At 44.8% G+C, this 19936-nt stretch overlaps 1 protein-coding gene across 3 annotated transcripts in view; it reads right to left on the bottom strand.

Annotated features, from left to right (window-relative positions):
• STON2 (stonin 2) overlaps nt 1–19936 on the bottom strand; it is an 87335-nt gene that overhangs the window by 37366 nt on the left and 30033 nt on the right. Inside the window, exon 5 of one of the 3 annotated variants that reach the window (XM_040975210.1) lies at nt 1804–1950. The exons of the other annotated variants lie outside the window; for them this stretch is intronic. Within the exon in view, the coding sequence (XP_040831144.1) occupies nt 1804–1950 (147 nt within the window). The remainder of the gene's footprint in view (nt 1–1803; nt 1951–19936) is intronic. 3 annotated transcript variants of the gene reach the window in all.

The raw sequence follows: 19936 nt of genomic DNA, 5'->3' as shown, positions 1-19936 counted from the left end.
CTCAGCAGAGAATACTCCCTGCTTTCCTGAAAGGCTGTAGCACAGCGGTGGAGGGGGGTGTGCACTCTAAGGAAAAGGGATTCTCATGCCTGTGCCCCCGCCAGACATACTTAGACATAACACATTTCATGTCCTTTTTTTTTTTGCACCAGAAAGCTTAAGCATGCCATTCTCAAACCATGTTTTTAGAACTGTTGTTCACCACAGTTTTAATACCTAGCTATGTTAAACACAGGATGCTCCTAAAGAGAATCATTAAGTTGGCTGCATAGAGAAGCCAGAATGAACCCGAGTTGCATTTGTAGAAACACCTGGGGTTGGGGTCCAACTCTGCCAAGTGTCACGGGAACCCTTCTGTGACAGGAACGCTACTATCCCAGTTTCCTGCGCCACAGTTATAAAAGAGTGTTTGGTGCACCACTTAAGCCACCACTTGGGACACACACATTCCTTATTGCAGCTCCTGGGTTCGAATCCCAGCTCAGCTACCAATTCCAGCTTACTACTAATGCACCCAATTGGTTGGCAGTTGATGATAGTTCAAGTACTTGGGTCCCTGCAGCCCCAGATGGCAGACCTGGATTTCGTTTCTGGCTTTCTGCTTCACCCTGACACAGCCAGTGCTGCTGCAGGTGGCATTTCAAGAATAAACTGGCAGATGAGAGATATCTCTCTGCCTTACAAATACAATTTTAAAAATTAAAGCCTTAAATTCAGCTTCTTAACACGAATGTGATCACGCTGTAATTCCTCACTGCTGTCAAAAGAATGGGGCTGATTTGCACACTGCATGATGGCAGCATAGTATCAAATTAACTTTACACTTTACACGCAGCGCAGCCTTATCTTCCCTACGACGTTTCCCTTGAAATCCCTCCAACAGTCTCGGCTAGACCAGGAACCAGAGGCAGCAGTTTTATTCCTTCACATGCCAGTTGCAACCAAAAGCTGGTGTTCAGAATAAATATTTGAAGCACAGAGGCCAGTTAACAATGCAGCGCTTGATTGCCCTGAATGACTTCTCCCAGGCACAGCAATCCGGGACGGAATCCTTGGCATCAGCCCCAAGCAAAAAAACCTGCTCCCCAGCCGCCTCCCATTGCCTTCCGACCCTCCCCTCACGAAGTTCTCAACCCTCTACAAAGATCTCTCTTTTTCTCTCTACATACCACACCAATCCCACACTGAACATAAGAATTTTTTTTTCTCCTTCCCAGAACAACACAGATTTAATCCAACACTTTCACACTCATACATATTTGCACTAGATCAACTTATCTCTTGAAGGCTTTCCTCACACCTCACTTCTGGCACTTTAACATCCAACACAGAAATCTTTTAATAAGGTTTTCTGTGGCTTGTTTTCTAACAGTGGTGAAATGTCATCTTGGTCTATTTTAAAACTGTGGTCACAATTGGACTGCACTACAATTAGCCAGTGGTGCCTGAGTATTAAAGCACCCACAACTCTCAGTACTTTTTCTTCCCTAAAAATCTATTCCGAAAGCTATGAGATTTTTTTTTCCTGTACAAGGCCAAAAGGGCTAGCAGTACTAACCAGCGCTAATCAGTGTGTTAAGCTCTGTTCCAAGGCAATGCGATCAGGTTACAAGTTCTAATAACCCCTGTGAGGCAACGAAGTTTCTTTGTTTTACGACCCTCAAAAACTAAACAACCAACCCAACCCAACAAAACACCTTCCATTCTCTGTGAAACTCTGCCCATTGTAACACCATCGAGAGGCAAAGCTGACACTGAAGCAAATACAGGTGATGAATCGGTCCTGCTCCTCGCAGCCCTTACCATTCGGATTCTCATCAGGGCTCTGGCTCCTCCTGAGGTGGGGAGGCAAGAGGTCCAGGCTGTGTGTGCGGGTGGATGTGTGCTCCCTGCGTGCTTCAACAAGACTCTCCACCGTCTGACTGCCTGTCTGCCACTCGGGCCTCTCGTCTGGGTGGGAAGGGCCAAGACGTGAAAAAAAAAAAAAGCGCAGGTTACTCACTGGCCTTCCTGGGAGGACACACCCAGGAGGAGGGAGAGGCAAGGCGCAGACAGAGAGATTCTTCTAGGCGGGGCCCAAGATCATGCTTCTGATTCCTTTTGTTATTACTTCCTGGACTTTCAGCTCAGTCTGCATGGGCACTTAAGGGAGGCAAATAACACGTGGGTACCTGGATTCCAAGAGCGCCCAGCAAAGGTTACTTACAAGGCAATGCTTCAGCTCACATCCCTTTAAATTCAGCCCTGAGATGTGTTGCTGCCGTGAGAGCATTCACATTGGCAAAGGAAAGGAGAGTGAAAGGTTACTCCGGGCCAAGGGCCTGCAAGAGCCCGCCAGCAGGGAACAAATCTGGATGTGGTTTAAACAGTGAATTTCCAGGGGCCAACGTTCAGACTCAATTTCAGAAAAGCCAAGATTCTCAACAGTCTCCCAGGGTCTATGACCTTTGCCTTGTACAAGAGGCACATTCTTCGAATAAGGACCTGTAAAAGCAAGGTATCAGAAATGGAGTCATTGTCAAGGCAAGAACTTGTTACCTGATAGCCTGGCCTCTGATTACTCCTGAAAACAAGTCACCTCATAAATGGAGGGGTCCTTGAGGAATTTGTTTGGGTGCATGTGGGTGTTCATAAGCAAGTGACCTACAAAACGCAGGAGATAAAACCAAGGTGAGGAGAGGCCAACCATCATAGGAACAAAGATGAGGCCCTTAATTCACTGTGCACTGAAAATGCCTGGGTAGGGAAGGTATTGTTACCTCTTTCACATGTGAGCATACATGGACTCAGGCTGGATAACCTGGCTCCCGGCCACCTCTGGGACAGAAGACCCAGGATGGAGACCCAAATGTGCCTGAATGCAAGCCCGTGTACTGCTCCACGGCAGCCAGGAACATCTCCTACTCCGCCTTACTACACGCTCACCTTTCTTCCACTTGCATGAACCTTAGGCCAAGTCACCTTAATTTTGATGGCTTCTCAAAAATTGATATGCCATAGTTTTAATAACATGCTGTAGGATGTTAACAAGCATAATAAAGGCTGGGGAGAGGAACCCATATACTGTATTGGTTACTGAAGCTTTTCCCAGACTTCAAAGTGCTAATATCTACCATGGCTTTCCAAGCTTGGAGGGTCACGTTTCCTTGGCCAAAGATGTGCCGCCCTTGGAAGGGTGAGGATCTTATCAAGTATGGAAAGCATAGCTACAGAGATGGGATACTTTAGTTTTCTTTCTCTTGTATTTACAAAAAAAAATTATAAGCAATATAGGAAGGCATAAAATAAAAAGTAAAAAATCTCTCTACTATCCCTAATAATCAGTCCGATTCCCCAGAGATAAGCACTGTTGAGCAACTTCTTGGGTATCGGGTTCAGGAATTTTTAAGTAAATAAAGCATCTGGGAATACTCTCTAAAAAACACTACTGGAATTTAAGTATACCCAAGGATGTGCTACTCAGCATTATTCTTCACCTAATGATATGTTTGAGATTTTCAATATCCGCATGCAGACCTGCCAGAGCAAGTCAGACTCAAGAAAAGTAGAACGTGGTCTAAGATACTACACTACCACTTTATAAAGAGCCCCCCTCCCCTGGTGTGGATCACAGAATACTTTATGACTTGATATCAGAAAGTCTGGCTTCCCATTCCAGTTTTAGCTGTGTAACCAAACATACTTAACACTCATGTACAACATGAGGAAGAGTCCAGCCATGACGTCACAGGTCGTGCTGTAAGGATCAGTGACAATGAAGGCAATACCCCCGGAGAGAAGCACGGCCAATCTTGGCCAAAACTGACACAGCACGTCTTCCATGCCAGGCACTGAATGTTGTGGCATTAACACAGTAAACAGGATAGTACAATGTGGCCCTCTTATTCATCATACCCAACATTGACTGTCCACCCAGAAAGACATCTATAGGGGGAGATTAGGTAGAGCATTCTTGCTTTGAAATGCACATATATTTTAAAGATAGATATAAAAGTTTTTCTTGGTAGTTCTAGCAAATACAGTATGACAGAAACATCAAGTACACAATGACCTTGAAGGAAGGGTCTGAACCCAAGTAGTGCTGCCTTTCCACCTCCCAAGGCTGTGATTGTGGATTAATGAGAAGAAGTTTGTAAAACACCTTGTATGCTGCGGATCTCTGTATAAATGTCAGGTCATGACCGTTACTCACTCTGGCTCTCTGAATGTGGCAGCAGTGAAGCTTGATACTTGCTGTAAAAGATAAACCAAGTTGTTGCCTTTGACCCCTGCCCAGCACAGGGCCTACTCAGCTGCTGTTCCCAGAAGAGGTCCCGCTGAACATCAACCAGCAGGTGAGCTCAGGTCAGTTGGAAAATGGGACCTGCTTATTGTTTGCATATGGACACACCTTTTCCTTCATTCCTGCTACGTCATCAGACCTTCTGAATGGCTTCCTTTTAGAATACTTACAAAGCTATTTTTTCAGTCTTTGTTATGGAAAGTTTCAAATATATACAAAATACATAGAAAGGTAAGTGAACTCCACTAACATCAACTTTATCTATAATCAATTCTTTTAAATCCTGTTTCCCCTATAGCCCTATCACTCTGGATTATTTTGAATTTCCAGTATTAAGCCTTCTACCTTTAGAAATGTCTCTGCATATATCTCCAAAATATAAGGATTTTATTTCAAAGCACAAAACATTACATATAAAAATGAATCATATTTACTTAACATTCTCTAATACCCAAAAAGTATTAAATTCCTACCAGTGTCTCAAAGATTACTCTTCTTTTTGCCTTACAATTGGCTGACAGTAATTGTCTGACAGTAATTGTATATTGTAATCTAAATGTTCTTCCATCCCTTTTTTCTTCCTTGCAACTTATTTGTAGAAGAACCTGGTTTTTGTCATGTAGTTTGTCCCAGAGCTACGTTATGATAGGATGGTCTTGATTTTTCTTTGCTTGTTTTCATTTTATTTAAAAGACAATGGGGCCCGGCGCGGTGGCGCAAGTGGTTAAAGGTCCTCGCCTTGCATGCCCGGGATCCCATATGGGCGCCGGTTCTAATCCCGGCAACCCCGTCTCCCTTCCAGCTCCCTGCCTGTGGCCCGGGAAAGCAGCAGAGGACAGCCCAAATCTTTGGGACCCTGCACCCGCGTGGGAGACCCGGAAGAGGCTCCTGGCTTCGGATCGGCATAGTATCGGCCGTTGCGCTCACTTGGGGAGTGAATCATCGGACGGAAGATCTTCCACTCTGTCTCTCCTCTCTGTATATCCGCCTTTCCAATGAAAAAATAATAAAAAATAAATCTTTAAAAAAAAAAAAAACAATGACAAGAAGAGCACGAGAGAGAGAGAGAGAGAGAGAGAGAGAGAGAGAGAGAGAGAAAGGGATCCCCCATCTGCTGGCTCACTCCCCAAATGCCCACAACAGCTGGCTAGGCCAGGAAGAAAACAGGAGCCTGGAAATCCATCCAGATTTCAGCCACAGGTGGCAAGAACACAAGTTCTTGAGTCACCAGCTGCTGCCTCCACCATCTGGCTTAGCAGGAATCTGGAACTAGAAGGGCCTCCAGAGCTTGAACGAGGTAACCTGATATGGGATGCGGGTGTTCCAGATGACCATCCTAATGAGGGTATGATTTAACATGTTCCTCTACCCCTGTATTTCTTGCCAATTCATGGTTAGACCTATGTCAAGAGCATGCTTCAGTGATGGACAATTAGTAGATGTTCCACAAACTGTAGTTACTACACATCTCACTATACTTTCCTTATGCCTAACACAGTGCCTAGAAAGCAGTGATTCTTCAGTAAATGCTGGGTTCGTAAATAAAGGGATGACTGGCTGACTCTGTCCCAAGTTGATGGTGGTTAGCACACAGAAGTGAGGAAAACAAAGTCTCAGCTTATGAATTTGCATGCAGTTGGATGAAGAAATAGAAAAGAGCACAGTGTCCTCCCAAATTCAATGATCCCAGCTGACTGGGAAGCAGCTACTGTTGGTACCCCACAGATCGGGACTGAGAGAAGAGCAAGATCAATCCAACTGCCACGGAGGATGTGAGAAGACATCAACTTCCTCCAAAGCTGTCAGGACCTCTGACTTGACCTGAGGTTCACCGACGACTCACCCAAGGCAGTGGACTGAACTGTGTACTCCTCTGGAACCTGAAAATGTGACCTTATTTGCAATAAGCGTCTTTCCAGATGTACTGCTAAGATAAGGTCTTACCGGCTTGGAGAGGAGTCCTGATGACATAAGGAAGGTGGTGGTAGAGGTCAGAGTTGTGCTGCTCTGTATCAAGAGATGCTAAGGATAACCACAACCACCAGCCCTAGGGACACACTGATAGTGAATTTCTAGCCTCAGGGTTATGAAGGAATACATTTCTATTGTCTAAAGTCACTTGGTTTGTGGCGATTTGTTGACAGTAGCCCTGGAAAATTAAAAGCATCCAGAGAACTCAGACCAGAAGTATGGATCTCTGCATCTACCTGTGGCTTAAACTGTTTAGTGGGGAAGAGAGAGGGAGGGGGTGGGGAAATTCTAGACAAGAGAAACAGAATCAGCTTTCCTTTGTCTTACATCCAATGGCTGACTCTTCAAAGCGGCCCAAGTATTAACAAGGCAAGCCTGCTTTACCTGAAAGACCGGTGGGCAGAAGTCGCAGAACCTGTCCCCCTGATAGCCTGACCATGGGAATGCTCCTTGCAGCTCCTACAGGTGGGGAAGGGGGACTATTCGTGCAGCCTGGGGATGGTGCCAGGGGCATTCTAAGCTGGGCGTCCAGCAGTCATTCCTCACTGCATCTCAGGAGAGCTCTGTGGGCTAATGGAACAGAACGTCCACACACTGCGGAACAAGCACAGCCTTACTTAGCTGGCCAAGCCAGGCCTCCACATACCTCGTCCCCAGCACCATGATGAGAACCCAGCACAAAATGCAGCAGAGACCTGGCACGACAGAGGTGCAGATTGGGCGCCCTTTACAAAGCCACTGCAATGATAAGACTGGTGGTGGCCACTGACATTCATCAGCCCCTCAGTAAATGCTGGCCACTAGGCAGGACACAAGGAAACCTCAGGAATCCTTGATAAATGAACTGTGTTAGGGAGGGCCACAGAACAGAGATAGTGTGCTGTCTCTTACATTATTCTTTAAATGTTATAATGTTCAATAATAAATTAGCTTACAATTAAAAACTCTAATTTTTAGGAAAGCAATATAAGGGACCAGTGCTATGGTGTAGCAGGTAAAGCCACCACCTACAGTGCCAGCCTCCCATTTGGTGGCCCAAGTCCTTGCAGCCCTGCACTCAGGTGGGAGACATGGAAATGGCCACTGACTTTGGACAGCCCCAGCTGTTGGGACTGAACCAGCAAATGGAAGATATATCTCTCTCCTGCTTTTCCTAATATTTCTCCCTCTGGCTCTAATTCTGACTTTCAAATAAATAATAAATAAGCATATTTTAAAAAGTAATGGGAAAGCTGCCACATACATTGTTTAAAAAACACTTTTCTTTTTTCTATAACACTGCTCAACTGCACAGCACAGCAAAACACTAAGCACAGAACGGGGGAACAGTGCTCCCCCTCCACTTCATCCTCACCCACAATGAACTCCAACACAGGGTCAGCAGCACAGCATCTAGCATTTAATAGATGACTAAATAGTTCAGGTGTGCTGGTTTTATTTTTCCCAGTCCAGCTGCCTGAGGAGCAGTAATTACCTACTTTCACATTGTCTGTTATCACCTACTCAGAAGCCCACCATGCCCCAGGATGCGTTGGCTTTACAAACAGGACAGGGCAATAAGCTCTTCTCCATCTTTCTGGGCAATGAGCCACAACAAGCTCCTGGAGATTATGTTAAGGCAAGCAGGAAAACAGGAGAGGCTATGACTAAGAGGTCTGCTCACTTCTGGGGTCTGCTTAGTCATTTCCTATTGGTCCACCCTGAAACGCTGGTGGGACCACCATCCAGCTATGACCAAAACAACAGTGTGTGCTTGCCTGCTTATACTGTGCACAGGCACTGACGTGTGTATTATCTCAAGGCTACAGGACAGAAAGTCTTTCTTAGGATGAGGTTTTTAAAGAAAACCAGCCTTTCTCAATGATGTGCAGAATTGACGTTCCTTCCTGACAGCCACAGATGTTTTGGGTACCTGCTGCAATCAACTAGTTGAATTCAGCCCATATGTCCTTGGAAAAATGCCAGATGCTGCACTGAGTTCTTCACACTTGTTCTTTCATTTACCTCGCGCAGAGGTCCTACCAGAGAGGACAAAGCCTGTTTCCTGCGGTGGGAAACTTCCTAGAGAGAGAAGAGAGAGCCAGACCTCACAGGCAACTCCAGCACAGCTTTCTTCCTTTAGCACAACACAACTGGGATGGAGGGCAGAAAGGCACAAAGCCAGCATCAAATAAACTTGTTAGTCCCTGGACTTTTTTCTCCCTGTACTCTCGGACACTTCCCACAATAAGAGCAATGAATTTTGGACGGAGACCTCCAAGAGGCAGCAGTAACTGGGCCCCTGCCACCCATGAGAGACACTGAATGAGTTCCAGGCTCCTGGCTTCAGCCCAACTGTTGCGGGCATCTGAGGAGTGGACTAGTAGACGAGAATCTGTGTTCGCTTGTCTGTGAATCTTTTCGCTTCTCAAAAAAAGAATGACCATATGTCAAAAATAAATAAATAAGGCTCTATTCTCCCGCCTCTTCATGCAGGGCTGCTGAGGTTAGCACCATAGAAAACGACTGGAGGCCCACCACCCTAGCCTCGGTGCTGCTAATACCAGCTGCTGGGAGGAGGGAGAGAGGGAGGCCCCGTCCTCCCCCTCTTCCCTGTAGTTTAATGAAGACCCGGCCTGTCACCTTTCCCGGGGAACAAAGTCCAAGGCCGTCTGAGAGAGACTGACGTTTATCCTCAAAACAAACCAGCAGATTCCCTGTTAAATGCCAGAGGTCTGCCATAAAATGGGGCACAGAAACGTATTTATGGGGTTATAACCCCCTCAGAGTAGGCAAGTGGATTTCCCTCTGCTCCAGGACCTGACAAAGCCCTGCCTCCTGGGGCAGTTCTGGGGCACCAGTGTTGGGGAGGGGTGACCTTACACGCATTCCTGAGGCCCAGAGCTCACCTTGTTTACACAAGTCACACACACACACACACACACACACGTGCACCCAGTGCCACCACTTAGCAACTGAGGCTATCCTGCCTGCTTTGCACAAAGTTCCAGGCACTCTCAGAAATGTTCAATATTTTCTCACATAAATGACATTTGAAAATTGTAAGTACTTTATATACTTCATAAGTAAGCAAGGCCTATCTTTGAATACAGCAAAAACCCAAACATTTTCTTAGTAGATTTTATTTATACTTTTTAAGTTTTTTTTAAACTATATTATTATTAGTTGAAACACATCCAGAGAGAGATGTTTTGTCTGTTGGCTCACTTTCCAAATGCAGTCAACAGTCAAAGCTGGGCCTGACTGAACTCCACTCGGATCTTATCATGGACCCAAATACATGAGCCATCACCTCCTCTGACTAGGGTGTTCATTAACAAGGTGCATTCGAAGTGGAAGTAGGACTTGAACTCAGGCACGCAGTTACAGAATTGAAGTTTCCAAACAAATTTGCTGTGCTGCAGCACCCACTGCTAAGAAGCTAAGGGCTTACTTTGTCATCACAGGTAATATTCAAGTTTCTAAAGAAAAGATTTAGATATGTACATCTGTTCTCAAACAGCTTCCATTTCTTTTTCTTTTCTTTCTTTTTTTTTTTCTTGGAAGCAGGTGGTTAACGTGTTTTTGCCAAAATTTCTGTTCTAAAACCAAAATGCTCCTAAGTGAGGCAGGTGCCATGGGCAGTATCTACAGTTCATGCTACCCTGAAACAAACCCAATCAGAATGAACATCAAAGGTCAAACCAGGAAAATAAGGCCAGAAGTGATTAGGGCATGAAGCAACCAGGTAAGATTCCATTAAAGAACCCTTTTCAAGGTCTTGATTACAGTGGTAGGACCTTAATAGTTGATCAAACCTAATATCACTTCCTCTCTGCTGCAAGTACTGGGACTAAAAAGCATCTATAAAAGACAGGTGCACACATCAGATTTGATTTTATTTCCACCACACACCATAGGGCTTTCAAAAGACAGGAGGTGGATAGGGTACCAAGTTCACTGTCAATCTGGGAATCATTAAGAGACAGGGATCCTGACCAAGCTCCTGGAACCGCCTAAACAAGGACAGCATCATCATTTATTACCCTGGAAACCAATAACTGGAATTCCAGGACTCCACCATCTTCCTCTCTCTCTTTCTTCCAGTTAGTTCCTCCCAGCCACCTGTTTCCAAAAGGCTCTGGTACCAGGGAGGAAAGACATGCTTATCCTTTTGGAAGGGGCTGAAGCACTTTGGCTGCTGTTATTTCTACACGTGAAGCTGAGCAAGAAACCACCGGTAAATCGAAGGCAAAAACAGAGCAGAGGAAGAGGGGAACGGGCAAGACAGATGGGGAAGAAATACCAGTTCAAAAACTTGCTTCCAATTTTATTTTAATTGTTACAGAGAGGGAGGGAGACATACACATACCCCGCCCCCTCACACACACAGAGCAAGAGGGGTCAGAAGAAAGAGAGAGAGAGATCTTCCATTCACTGGTTCACTTTCCCAAGTGGTTCCAGTAACCAGAGCTGGGTCAGCCTGAAAACAAGAAACAGGAGTTCCACCCAAGTCTCCACTTGGGCCAGCTTCAGCTGCTTTCCCACGCATGTTAGCAGGGAGCTGGATCAGAGGTGGAATAGCTGGGACTTGAACCAGTACTCACATGGGATGTTGGCACAATGGGCAGTGGCTTAACTCACTGCACCACATGCTGGCAGCTCTCTGCCACCAATTTTAAATCTGAGAGTCGGCACTAGAAATGAGGATACCCTCTCTGTATACAGAATGAGTAGGGACATTCATCAAGACATTCCCCAAGGGCCAAGTCTACATAGCAATAGAAAGAGAAAAAGGAAGAGAACAAACTAAAAGAAAAGGTAGAGGGGAAGAGATCTCAGTACAAAATTTATTCATGACCACATGAACCTCCCCATCCCAGCCACTCTCCCTAGCTTCCCTCCAGTAAGACAAGCCTGGAGACAAGGGAAGTCCTGCAGAGTTTTAAACACAGCGGAGGAGGAAGCTGCTCCACTTGTCCAGAGCTATTTTGTTCTGTCAGGCACCCTGCCACACGGAAAACTCTACACTGACTAGGGAGCCACAAGGAGACACCTGAAAGGAGAGACAGAGATCTAAACTGCAGAAAGACCAGGATTTCAGACCATGGCTGCGAAATCCGAAAGCTTTGTAAATAATATTCTTGGATGTATGATGGAAGACAGTCCTGGCAAGACATATACCATGGCTAGAAACTTAATTAAGGAAAAGTCATTAAAAAATATCAACCCAAGAAGGAGTAATACCAAACAAGCTGTTCTAAGAAAGAACTGATATAACATATTTTGAGAAGAGAGAAATCTAAGAATTGAAGAGAGATATAGAACATGATTTGTAAGGAAAGATGTTAGGAGGAATACAGTTTTTTGTACTAAATTTGTTTTTCTAAAATTTTTCATTTTTATTTATTTTGAAAACTGAGAAATCATCCATTCACTGTTTTACTCTTCAAATGCCTGCAATAGCAAATGCTGGGCCAAGCTGTAGCCAGAAGCCAGGAACTCCAGCTGGGTCCCCCACATAGGAGGCAGAGACCCAAACACTTCAGCATTATAATGCTAAGACGCATTAGCAGGAAGCTGGATCTGAAGCAGAACAGCTAGGACCCAGTATGAGATACAGTGACTTAACTTGCTGCAAAAGCCTGCTCCATTATTTTATTTAAAGGAGAGTGATCTGATGTCTGTCAGTTCATTTCCGAAATATCTGCAGCAAGCAGGGCTGGGCCACGCTGAATCAGGGAGCTTGGAACTCCATACGGTCTCTCCGATAGGCGGTGGAAACCCCAGTACTCTGGATTACATTAGCAGCAAGTTGAATCAACAGCAGGGGAAAGCAGGACTTGGGACTTGAGCCAGAAACCCTGATATGAAATATGGGCAACCCACATGGCAAATCAACTGTGGGGCAACTGGTCACCTTAGGAGCAAGCTTCTCGAACAGGCAACTTTAATTTAGGTTTGGGAGGGGGGGTTAGTAGAGCCCAGAGGGATGGAGGTGATGAGTGTCTGATAGGACTGAGAAATAACTACTGGGTTATTGTGGCAGTGGGTCAAGAAATCAGAATTCTAAGGCTGTTGGTGCAGGCGTTTAAGCAAAAACTGCTCTTGGGCTCCAGCCAGAGTCATGAGACTAATGACGCCAGGAGACTGACCAAGAGCAACATCCTGAGTGAAAATGACATCCAAAGTTTGGCAATGTGTACAGCAGCTGACAGGCTAGCATCCATTAACACCTGATGCGTACATACTGATCACAGTTTATAAGTTAATGTTACACACCTCGGTTCTCAATGAGTCCTTCAGTTCAGTTATACAGGGTGGGTGTCATTATCACCACCTCCAAATGAACAAACTACAGTTCAGACAGGTTGAAAGGCCCATGCTTTTGCTGCCGAATGGGAGAATGCGGCCTCCAAATAAGCCTTTTTCTTACTCCTAGCCCAGCATCCATTCCATTCCATTATAACTCCAGAATACTAAAAATATCCTTAAGGGGAATATATGTTTGGGCAAGATTTAAGTCAAAGGCTAGAGGCAGAAATGTGAAGCCCACGACCTTAGTGGAAGATGATAGAAGTGGACAAACTGAAGGTTTACATAAAAGTAAGAAACGATGACTTCTCAGTACTGGAATGTAAGTAACTGGTGAAAGAAGATTATGCCAGTCCTGACAAGGGTGAGGAAACTAGGACCACAGGGAGAAAGACAAGCAATTATAAAAACTACGATGTATAGGTAGGGAATGCAGGATTAGTTTTTCACTGTCAACAAGGGTTTGAAAGATGTAAGATAGCTCAGGATGTAGTGAGTGGATGAGTGAAAGCCAAAGCAGGGATGGGCATGTGGCCTATCAGTTAAGGTTCCACTTCAAAACCTGCGTCCCATTCCAGAATACTTAAGATCTAAGTCTTGACTCCATTTTCTAACTCAAGCTCCATGTTTAGGCGAGAGATGATGGCTCAAGCACTTGAGTTTCTGCCACCCACGTGGGCGTTTCAGCTTGAGACCCCAGTCCCTGCCTTCAGCTAAGCACATGCCCAGCCATTGTGGGCGTTCATTTGTCTCTCAAACTAATTAACTAAATTAAAAAATTTAAAAACATGCCAAAGGATCTGGGCAGAGGGGTTTTGATCTCAAATACATGATAACAGCAGCAGGGATGAGGAAGAATGGGGGTAGAGAAGAGGTGAGATGGTACCACTGTTAGGGAAGAGGCAGCTGATGGAGAAGGTGCAGAACCATCCCAAGGTCCTAGTCCCAGTTCCAACACCCTACCTGCAATGTAACTTGGAGATGTGAAAACTCCTGTGAGCTTCAGAGGACGTAATGTGTGTATGTATATATATATATATATATGATGATGTGCCTGCCAAACAGTATGTGCTTAATTTCTTTTTGACTGAAACTGAAAAGCTGAGTCACAGAAATCCTGAGAAATTTCCTCCTCACTTCGACCTTTGTCTTTCAGTCAAATATTTACTATATGCTGTACGGGCAATGTGTTTGAGGTGATCTAACAGTGAATCAGAAATGGATATTGGTTTTACCTCTGGATACATGTGAGATAGATTACACTGTAATCTGATAGTCATTTCTCAGCAAATAGTTACTGAGCATCTGCTCTGAACCAGCCAGTAACAAGAGGCTGGCGACAATAAAAAACCCTGTGCATATGGGTTCATATGAATACAACAGAAACATGTTTTCAAATGGCTCTAAGTGAAATGGCACAAAGTGGGCAGAGACATGGAGAGTAAATAGGGCACAGGGCACCCTCTTTGAGGTGGGGTGGTCTGAGAAAGCCTGGATGAGAAGGGAAGAAAACCAGGGGGCACCCTTCAGAGAGAACAAAGAACAAGGAAAAACATCTGAGACAAAAGCATAGCAAGCAAGGACAAGAGGGTGTGGGGAGCAATGAGTGACACTGTAGTGCTGCTCTGAGAGAGGCAGTCCCACCGTGGGGCTGGGATGTCATGCCTGTGTCATGAAGGCTTCATAAAAACCCAACAGAACAGGGCTTGGGTGAGCTTCCGCACAGTTGAACTTGTGGAGTTTCCTGGAAGGTGGTATGCTCAAAGAGGGCATGGAAGTTCTGTGCCCTTTTCCATATGTTTTGTTTTATGCATCTTTTCATCTGGTTATTGTCATAAAAACAAACAAACAAGCCAAATCAAACAACAAAAAATAAAAACTGGGACCGATGTTGTGGCACGGCAGGTAAAGCCACAGTCACAGTGGGCAATGCCAGCAACCTTCATCAGTCCTGGGTTGTGCTCCAGCTGCTCCACTTTCGATCCAGCTTCCTGAATGGGAAAACAGTACATGTACATGTGCATGTGGCACATGGTACACGTGGCAAACCTGTAAGAAGGGACTTCGGACAGGACCACAACCAGCCACTGCAGCCATGTGGGGAATGAACCAGCAAATGGAAGAGTTCTTCTTGTTCTCTTTCTCGTTCTCTCTTTACCATAACTCAAACAAATAAATAAATCTTTTTTTTTTAAACAAAAAGCTATTAAGAGTTAAGTGTTTCCTTGAGATCTATAAACCACTTGAGTAAATTAATCAAACTAAAGAAAGGGCTCATGGGAATCCTCAAGGTACACTCAGCAGGAGAGAAGTCTATGTGACTGTCCACCCTTTGCAAATGACACCTGAAACAGGGAGGAGCAGACTGTGGTGCTGAGACAAAATCAAAACTGAGTTAAACTACAGGACACTCAGTTATCCACTGGAGACCTGGTTGTTACTGATTAAAGAAAAACGTTCACAAATTTTGGTGACTAGAGGTGCAGCATTCTGTATGGAAAATGAGTGTTAAAAAAAAACATTTGATAGTGGGTGGCAGGGGGTAAGACTATGATAAGGAATCAAGGATTACTTTGTGAAAGGGTTGGCATTTGACCTATGGCAAAACAACACTGTAAACCAAGGTGTAAAGGCAAGAAAGGCAGAGCAGGCAAGAAAGGGTAAAAAGAAAGGAGAATTTAATTGTTTGGAATACATATATCATCTCCCCGGCACTGTGCTAAGCATTCTATGACTTCATTCAATAAACATTTAACCCCAAGTCAGAAAGATTCTACTCTTAGTTCTATTAATCACCTCCTATTTGATATGACCTAAAGGCTCTTCACTGGGAAAATTCGTTTTGACACGAAAGAGAAGAATGGGTGCACATGTTCCCTGTAAATTCACAGACAAGATTACATTTTTATAAATAAAAAATATCATCAGCTATCCTTCGTGGTTTATTTATATTTTCTCATTTTATAAGTCCCATAAAGTCTAGTCCCGATCCTATTTCTGGAAGGCCAGAGAGAAGCAAAGCCAGACCAAAGAATGCTCTGACACCTGATGCAGCGCTACAGGAAGAGGATCCTCCCAGTATCTCTGAAGGATATCAATGCAGAAGCATCAACTGGGCCCACCTGGGGCATAGAGACCCAGCCTCAGAACTCCAACAAACTCCTGTTGCTTGTTCCAGACTCCTCGACACTGCCTCAGGCAGCCGACAATAAAGTTCTGACAATGTCATACTTAAAGCAGGTGACGTCGGAAACTTTTCAATAAAGGTACATTTTCATTGTACAGTCACTTTCCAATATGCTAAATAACAGGTTCGTGGTGACTTGAAAAGGTTTATTTCTCTTGTGACACCCATCAAGAATCCTCTGCAGTGGATCGTTTTCCACATCTTGACTCACAAGAGCAGCCCCTCTCTAGAACATCACACAGACCTGGCTAAGAGTCCGGAGGCAGGTTCACAGAACATAGAAAGCATTTAAAAATACACGCCAAGTTTTTAATCAAAAGTTTTGATTAAGTACACCCTAACTTTCTCAACCAAGATATAATTACAACCTGGAAGGCTAAGGCACAACAGCACAGGGCAGAGTGAGAGCTGCCCTGGACCGGAAGGGAGTGTTCGCAGCCACCCTCCTCCCTATGCGGTGCCATCCTCGCGGTGAAGGCCCTGTGTGCTTGAAAGTGCCTCCTCTCCCCACCACATGCTCAAGCTCTGTTTCTAGCTCCTGTAAGTCTAAGGGGGTACACACACACACACACACACACACACACACACACACACACACAGACTCTGGAAGAGGCCCAGAAGTCACTCCGAGGCTGTGCAGTCTGAAGATTCTTGAGTCCTAGGTCCATGACTATGATCTGGAAGGTGGGGCATGGCAGCACGAGAAGCCAGAGGGACAACAGAACAGAGTCCCAGCCAGAGTCTGAGGGGCAGCATACAGGGCAGTAATCCAGAGCTTTGACAGAAATACAGGAGTGGTGAAGGAAGCACCTGGAAATCCAGGCTGGAAGGCTCATTCCCCATCTGCATTTCACTGGCTCCAAAGCAAGTCACACGGGGAAGTCCTATGGCAACAGAGTGGGAGGGTTGTCCTTTTGCAAGGAGGCCCAATCACAGGGAGGGACCAGGAATTTTTTCACCAGCGAGGGTGATGCAGAGAGGCTCAAGTCTAGTTCTGAAAATAACGGTTAATAACTTATAAGCGGCTGCTTCTGAAATGGAATGCAGTGACCCCAGGCTTTACAGCACAGCACACGCACAGCGAAGGGTCAGGGAACTGGGCTGAAACACATCAAGTGGAAAATGTCCTCCCAGTTCCAGCATCCTCTGCAGGAAAAGCATAACAACTTGGCAAGAGGGAAAGCAGTGAGTCTCCTGGGATACACTGCAGCTCAACCTAATAATGTGTTGCTTGAGGCAACCAATTTGTGCAAACAAACCAATGCAGAGGAGGAGGGGGAGGCCACTCACCAATGTAAAGCTGGCAGTTGCTCCCTCCCCCACTCAGCCCTCCTCCCTCCCACGTCTGCTCAGACAAGCTCTCCTTCCTGGTTCCAGTTCTACAGCAAAACACCTTGGCAGGCGCTGCTTCGCAGAGCATACTGGGTCAACTCAAACAGCTTCAGTCAAACACTAAAGAGGAGCTGCCTTTACAAAGAGTGACCAGGGGCATCAAATTAACTCTTCCTCATTAGATTTAGCTGTTTTTCTGTGATTTGAAAAAAAAAAAAAATCCTACGCATTCATTAAGTCTAGGCTTTAAAGCATGAGGAATTCTGAAAACTCTCCTACTTTGCTCTTGTCAAATTACTCCTCACCAAGTTTTGGGAACTTCAGAGACCCAGCTCACTCAGCCCTCAGAACAAACCTTCACACTTTCTGTTGGTGCTATTTCCACTTGACAGTTGAAAAACTGAAGGCACCTGACGATGCTAGATGATGCTCACAGAGGAGGGAAGTGACAGAGTTGAACTCCTGTCGGCTAAGCCCTACAGACAACAGCTTTCCATTATGCTTATGCCCTACAAGGAATAAGCAGCCAGCATGATGGTAGCACCAAGTTAAAAACCGAGCACATGGCCCTTACACAAAAAAAACAAGAGTATTTGAAACTCTGGCACATCCCAAGGTAAATGGGCCATGTCCCCACTATTCAAGAAGATAGACCAGCTGCAAAACAAACATGTCTCCCATAAAATGCTTAATAGAAGCTCTGCTACCATTTTCAATTTTATTACTGATGGCAAATATTTTTCCTGATTTTTAACTTATCGGTATTATAAGTAACTCAAATCTGATATAAATGAATGCATTAGGAAATAAAGTCGTCCATCCTTAAAACTGCTGATAGCAGCCGCTGTTTGGGATACACTCTGTTAAACCTTTTCCTATAGATTTAGAAATGTGAGTTTATGTCACCACATACACCTACCTATACAAATACATACAGTACAGCAAAACTACACACAGGTCAATGTAGCAAACTATTACTTATCCTGTTACCTGCCATTTCTTTTTTTTTTTTAAGATTTATTTTTATTATTTTGTTATTGGAAAGGTGGATATACAGAGAGGAGAGACAGAGAGGAAGATCTTCCGTCCAATGATTCACTCCCCAAGTGAGCGCAACGGGTCGATACTATGCTGATCCGAAGCCAGGAGCCTCTTCCGGGTCTCCCACGTGGGTGCAGGTTCCCAAAGCTTTGGGCCGTCCTCGACTGACTGCTTTCCCAGGCCACAGGCAGGGAGCTGGAAGGGAAGCGGGGCTGCCGGGATTAGAACCGGCGCCCATATGGGATCCCGGGCGTGCAAGGCGAGGACCTTTAACCACTTGCGCCACCGAGCCAGGCCCGTTACCTGCCATTTCAATGACCAATATAATTGGATACTTTCCATGACCGAACATCATTTTATTGTATAATATAATTCATCTAATATTCTGCTCGGTATTTGGGCTTTGCTTTTGTTAATTAGTAAAGTACTGTACACAGGTGCACGTGTAAGTATTTCCCTGGGATAAGATGAGGGGTCTTTCCAAACCCACACTCCTAACATTGGAAATTGCCAATACTTAAACCTCGCTGGGCTGGTACTATAGTTTAGCACACTAATCCTCCACCTGTAGCACTCCATATGGGCCCCAACTCGAGACCTGGGTACTTGACTTGGCTTTCTCCCTGGTAAAATGTAGAAATTCTACAACTCACACATAATCTTTAAAACGTCTCTTAACATTTTTTTTAAACTTTTCAAGCTTTTATATTCATTTACTCAGTTTTAAAGATTATGTTTATGTGTATTGGAAAGGCAGAATTACAGAGGCGAGACAGGCATAGTGATCTCAGTCATACGATCATACAGGTCATAGTGTTGGTTCACTATCCAAATGGTGGCAATGGCCGGAGCTGAGCTGATCCAAAGCCAGGAGCCAAGAGCCTCTTCCAGGTCTCTCACAGCAAGGGCCGAAGGGCTGGAGATGTTCTCCACTGCTTTCCTTGGCCATTAGCAGGGAGCTGGATTGGAAGTGGGGCAGCTGGGATATGAACCAGCGCCCATATGGTATGCTGGTGCCAAAGGCAGAGGCTTAGCCTGCTATACTACAGCACCAAAATTTGTCTTATAACTTTAAAGATCTGTGATGCTTATAGAAACCACTCACTAAATCTCTAAAAACCGATTAAGAAACCATTATTTCTAAAGGCTCTGAGTCCTCTGCAGCAATGATAAATAATAAAATAAGAATGATATTTTATGCCAACACCACAACTACAGTATATTTTGGGAGCATCTGATTTATGCTAGCGAGACATTGCTAATCCTACTGTGGTTTGTTGTCTCTCTCTGCAAATGAGGGAAACACTTCTTTCACTGCCTTCCTAGAAGCTGGAGATGATCAAGACGTTAATCATCCAAGTTCTTGAGCCCTCTGGATTCTAAAAGGTTCCAAATATCTAAGTTTTGATCAATTGCTTAGAACTAAAACAAAGCAAAACAAACGAAACCATGTAGCATCTTAAACACTGTCCTGTAGATCTGAGAGCAGAAACCTAGGTATTTTAGAGACTCAGTTCGAAGAAGGGCAGGGAATGTACAATACTGGCAAGCATAGGAGGAGATCTTAGCTTTGTCACTCAACTAACACATGGTGGGCGTGGTCTCCATGATGGTTCACTTCAAGGTGTCAACTTGGCTGGATTAAGGAATACTTAGAACCTGGAGAAACATTTTGGGAGTATCTCTGAAGGCGTTTCCAAACAGAATGTGAGTAAACCAGATGTGAAGAAGACCTGGTCGTGATATGGCTGGACCATCAAGTTGCTGGTGATCTAAAAAGGCTGAATACAGAAACAGAACAGATCTCAAGCTCTCTCGCTCTCTCTCTC

Source organism: Ochotona curzoniae, unplaced genomic scaffold (assembly GCF_017591425.1).
Source record: "Ochotona curzoniae isolate NIBS_2020 unplaced genomic scaffold, NIBS_Ocur_1.0 contig_2688, whole genome shotgun sequence".
Classification (NCBI taxonomy): Eukaryota; Metazoa; Chordata; class Mammalia; order Lagomorpha; family Ochotonidae; genus Ochotona; species Ochotona curzoniae.
The sequence above is the reverse complement of the archived record's forward strand: the minus strand, read 5'-3'. Positions and strand labels throughout refer to the sequence as shown.